Raw genomic sequence first — 5,912 nt, forward strand, 5'->3', positions numbered from 1 at the left:
TTATTATTTTTTACTCATTAAAAAATTATTAAAATCATAAATGTTATTGTTTAATAATATAATATATTTATTTTTTTGAATTGTCAAATATGCAATAAAAGTTTAGAATGTATTTCATACAAATTTATATCCAAATTCTTTCTGTTAATTGAGTTTAAAAAATCATTCAATTGAACTAATTTTGAGTAGCTTTTTTATGAGTAGCTTTTTTTCCTTCGATAATGTAGTCATAATTGGTTTAAGAAATAACGAAAATTATTTGATAAATTATTAAACTCTTAGTTTTTTAAAAGGTAGTAATAAAGTTTTTGGAAAACTTCTTTTCTTTTTTGTCCCTTTTTAAAAGAAATATTTGTGTTATATTTAAAATATTTATCTTTTGTTTGGAATGGGTAAGTGTATGGTTCATGTCTGTAAAGTCATAAAATTAATTTTAAATTTTCTATTATTTTAAGCATAATTTTAAAATGATAAAGGGTGAGAATAAAAGTTAAGTCTCATTTAGTATTAAATGTTTTCACTTTTCAATAATCACCATGAATTAGTGAGTATTTAAAATAGTAAGTTTGAATTTATATTTTGGTATCACATGCTTTAATTTAAATCATTACATGGTTAAATTTATAGAAAACAATAAAATTTTAATTTGTAATATATTACTGGATATAAATTTTAACCAAATAATTAATGGTTTTGAGTTAAGCTTCAAGTAGTCTTTGAAGTTATACTCGAGGTTCAAAGTAGTTCCTAAAATTAATAGTTACTTAAATTTATCCTTAAAGTTACATTCCGAAACTCATAATAGTCTCTAAGACACTTTCTGTTATCGAAAAGCTACACTGGACTGATTCCTGCCATACTAACACTCTAATAACTAGCTGATGTGGCGAAAAACTTTCTCTTCGTAATTTAGTTTCTTTCCCTTTTAAAATCCTAAACCCCAAATTATCTTCATCAGATTCTTATCCAAGAATGCTAGCAGCGACAACATCAATATTAGGAATCCCTCCAAAAATCCAAAATTCTACCTGTTACAACAGAGCAAAAGAGTGAACATGATACCCAAGAGATAGAAGATTTCATGGTATACAACAACATAACTTTTGTACCATCAATTTCTCATACCAATAAATTAGTTATAAATAACTAGAGGATTCAAAAATCAATTAAGCAAACAAGTGGTGTGCTAGTCATAACCAATGCCCTAACAAACCATTAAACACAAAATCTATTAACGAACTACACACCAATTCAAACTCTTACATGCAGCTAACAATAGATTCAAACTCGGTCTACATTGAAGAAGTATAAATTTTTAAGTTTGTTGTTGAACAAGTTCCTATATATCAACTCTGCATTTACAAATTCAAAATTCCAATCTTTGGTGTAATCAATCAACAAGCCAACACTGTCAACAAATCAACTCAACAACCAAACGAGTTATTGTCAAATTGAATACTAAAATTATGAATTTCCTACCAAGCCATCCACAAGCATAGCTCCAAAAACAAATATGAAAAACACTTTATAGCTAATCTAAGAATGACAGCAGTGACGACATCAATGTTGAGGGTGAGAAACGAGACAATAAGGTGACGTAGAGGGGTCGGTGAGCAGTACGACGATGAGATGGAGGCCGACGAGAGGCAATGACGAAGAAGGTTGAGGCTTTGAGCTTTTTTGTCTCTGCCGTGTTTAAGTATTGTGAGTGTGAGAGACTAAATTGAAGAGGGAGGCGAGCTACGCGGCACCAAAACGGTGACCGGCGAGAGGCGGCGAGGTTGAGACACTACAAGGTTTTTGTTTATTTGTGGCAGTTTTTTTTTATTTGTGGAGGTTTATAACTCCCATCAAATGATTTGTGAGGGTTTTTAAAACCCCCAAAATTTGAGGTGCCACGAGGTCTTTTGTGGGAGTTTTTAAAAACCTTCACAATTTATTTAGTGGGGGGTTTTGTATGTGTTTAGTGGGAGTTTTTTATTGGACTTTTATGACAATTTTAAATCACATTTGTAGCAGTTTAAAACCTTCACAAATTGATTTTTTAATTTAACAAAAATTAACTATTTTATGAAATTTTCAAACCTCCACAAACCCTGTAATTATTTATTTATTTTTAATTTCAAATTATTTATTAATCTCATCTCATTTACATACTCTTTTAATATCAAAATTTAAAAACTAAATCTTTTATAACACAATTCCTCAATATAAGATATAACTCTATATAAAAAACTTCTCAATATCAATAGTTCCAAGCATAATTGCATATGGTATTATTCTACATAACTATTACTTTTTTCTTTAAAAAGTAAAATAAAACAACTTCAATATTTTAATATCATCTAATTACATAAAAGTCTTAAATATTTGTCTTCGGATGTCCATTGCTATCACCAGCTGATCTCCTAACTTCAAAGGGAGTAGTAGACTCGCTTTCAGCATCATTAGCCTATATGTAAACATAAAATGTTATTAGTAATTTCAGTAAAGTTAAGTAGTAAGATGATTCTATATAAGCCTAACAACTCAATTTTGAAGAGCATCTTAAATATATATTCAATATTAATCAGTGTTACTCCATCTAAACTTATATTCCTAACAAATGAATTTACTATAAAGTTACCTCTCGGGCAGAAAAGAAGCCAACAAGCGCTTCGGGAATTCCTCCTTCCTTCATCATTAGGTATGCTTTCATCATATCAAATGATTGCTGCAACTTAGACTCTAGACTACCGACTTTTTGCTGTGAATTATGTAAGTCGGACTCCAAATTATAGATCTTTTTCTGTAAAATTACAGCAGTAGTAGGCGAAGAAGATCCAGCTGAATTAGTGGAGATGGTCATCCCATTAAGCCGACTTCTCACATTCCTAAAGGTATTTGTAGGCGCTGCCCTCATGCCCATGCAACGAACTCTCCCAGAGTGTTTAGGTCCCAAAACTTTACCAACAGAATCATTAGGAGACACCTCAAATTGTGAATTTGATTGTGTCATATTTAACTTAATTTGCTCCTATTTAAAAGTAGTAAAAGAAAATTTCAATTTAAAAGAAATAAATAACACCTAACTGTATCACTTAGGAGAAATAAATAACAGAAATTTCAATTTTAAAAAAATAAATAACAGAAATTTCAATTAGCAGTTTTTTACTTCTTCCTTCTCTTGTTTATATCACTTGCAAATCTCATAAAATCAGCATTTCAATTAGTTTCTCACACCAACACTTAACTGTCACATCAATATTTGAAAGCATGAATATTTCATTAATATTATTGAATGCGAACATTTTTCATGCCAATTTTCTTCTCAAAGTCGATTAAATACCAACTCCCATAATCCATTTTTTAAAATAAAGACACTTTTGTAAGAGTTTGCACTACAAATCTAAAAAAAGAGAGCTCAAAGCTCTAAATTATAGACTTTGGCATTGAGTCAATAAGATAATTGCATTGAGACTTTGACAAAGAAAACAAAATTAAGTAACATTCAACAAAATAACAATGATTTTCCTTGTAGAAAAAAAAGTCTCATGAAAAAGAATCAAATAATTGAGAAGTGATTGAAATTGAAGAAACAAACGTGGCTGGCATTCTTTCCAATTCTTGTTTGTTCGAACAATGCAATCCTGAAATATAATAAACAACACAATCCTAAAATATATTCCATTAGAAAATAAACTAATATAACATAATTCTAATAATTTTTTTTATCAATTATCATGTCTTTCCTGCCTCGTTTTCAAGATTCCTTATCAACACAAATGAAAAACAATAAAAAAATATAGAACAAGAGGGAGTATCAGTACAAAAGTTTCATCAGAACTGAGGAGCGAGAATTTATTGTTAACAAAAAAGAAATATCAACAAATTGATTGGGAAGAAGAAGAAAAAGAAGTACCATCAGCAGTTCAAAGGAGAAATTGGAGTGAGAGAAAGCGGAGTTGAAGAAGAAGCTCGGGAATGAACAGATCTAAAAATGCGCTGTACCACGGCAACTACGGTGACATCAGCGGCAGAAACTGTGGCGACAACAGTGGTGGAAAGTGCGGTGGCAGCAGTGGCAGCAACAACAGTATAGAGAAGAGAACTGATCTAAAAATGCGTTGATAGAAGAGGTGGCTCGATCCAGAAGCTCTCTACTGCATGCAATGGACACGACAGTGGTAATGGCACCGGCAATGAAAACAGTAGCGAGAACGGTGGTGAAACTGGCGGTAAAAAACCTAGGATTTCATAGCCATTCTCTCAGCTAACTAAACGCCTTTCATTTCGGGAATAAGGGAAAATGAGATTTGTTTTCTAAATTTTGAATTTTAATTAATTATGGGTGGGGGTTTTTAAAATTGCCATAAATAAAATATATTGTGGAGGTTTTAAAAAACCTTCACCAAAATATTTCCTCAAATAAATATTAATCTTGTAGTGAGGAAAGCTCTGCCAGAACTTTGAGTGTGAGAGAGTAGGGTTGGGGAGGGGGCTAGGCCTGGCAGAATAGACCCTATCCGCGGGTATCCAACCCGGTCGGGTAGGGTTGCCAACCTGATCCGCTGCGGGTAGGGTTGGACGCGGAGCGGGTTGGGTGCGGGTTGAGCTTCAACCCTACCCGCACCCCCATATAATATGTGTTATATATGTCTAAAAATGTTAGATATGGGAGTTGAACTAAGGACCTTAAGCATGTGCAAAAAGTTCCTAGCCACTGAACCAACTTTATTAATTTGTAAACCTTACTCATTTATTTCTATAAAAAGTATTTTCCATTTAATGAGATATAAATACCATTTTGCATAATCTAGTGGCCTCAATTCAGATTTTTCACAGCCACTCTTTCTCAACGGCGCAAACCCTAATCCTCTTCTCTCAACTCTCAAGTTCAAATCTCTCTAGACTCTGTCGAAATGCCTTAACTATTTCGAATGAAGTTTGGGTGAGTGTTCTAAGAGCTAATTCATGTCAGTCTTTCACTCGCCCTTTGATAACAAATTTTTCTATTGGCTTACAGGGGAAATTACATTGAAAGCAAAGAGAAGGCAAATTTCCTGAACTACTCAAGCTACGGGGAAGAGGAAGACCTGCAAGCTAAAACTGTCGCCAGCTTGTTCGCGAAGGGCTTCTATTAGGTAAGACCTGTAATCTTGTTTTGTGTTTGGCTTTGGCAGCTTTGTACTTCCATGCCGTGTTAGTGACATGCAAAGTTTATTCTTTTATAAATTTTACTTTGAGGTTACTTCTAAAATTGTATAGTTTGTATGGAAAAAAAATTTTAAGAAAAAAAAAATTAAAATTGGTAAACATGTGAATGGTTGCTTGAATTATAGCTTGTTTTAGGGTTTAAGAAAGTTTGTAATGAGAGTTTTAGTTTGTAAATTTTTGTGAAAAAATAGTAGAAAAAATTTTACTTTTCTAAAAATTTTGCTTTCAGTAGTGTTGTTGTTGAGTGAATTAGAGTTAGTGTGCATTAGTTGATCTAAGTATTTAGAGCTAGTGGAGTTAATGTTATTTGAATAGAAGTTTCAAGTTTGTATGTAATTTGATTGATACAATTATTGTGGTTTTGCTGTGGGTAGTTTAATAAATTTGTTGAAGTGGTTTAGTCAACTCAAGTTTTATGTGCCATAATGAATCTAATTGGTATGATTTTGTAGTTGTTCTTCTTAAGAATTTGATGTTATGATTGTTGGCGCTGGCATCATTGGTTTTGAACTCTAAATAAGCTTATTAGAACTTTAAAAAAAATTAAGCATAAATGAATCGAGTTAAATTATGATTCATGACATGGAGCAATGCTGTTGTTGTTTGGTTCATTAATGAATTGTGTTGAATTATGATTCATGGCATGGAGCAATGTTGTTGTGATTTGGTTCATTTAGCCAAACCTGTCTAGTGAGTAAGGCTTTATATCCACTGCT

At 32.1% G+C, this 5,912-nt stretch overlaps 1 protein-coding gene across 1 annotated transcript; it reads right to left on the reverse strand.

Annotated features, from left to right (window-relative positions):
- Positions 2,310-2,999, reverse strand: LOC110269797. Its single transcript, XM_021117607.1, has 2 exons — positions 2,627-2,999; positions 2,310-2,452 (listed from the first exon to the last, which is right to left on the reverse strand). The coding sequence occupies exons 1-2, from the start codon at positions 2,996-2,998 to the stop codon at positions 2,363-2,365; spliced, it is 462 nt and encodes a 153-aa protein (XP_020973266.1). The 5' UTR covers position 2,999; the 3' UTR covers positions 2,310-2,362.

This window comes from Arachis ipaensis, chromosome B03 (genome assembly GCF_000816755.2).
Source record: "Arachis ipaensis cultivar K30076 chromosome B03, Araip1.1, whole genome shotgun sequence".
Taxonomy (NCBI): Eukaryota; Viridiplantae; Streptophyta; class Magnoliopsida; order Fabales; family Fabaceae; genus Arachis; species Arachis ipaensis.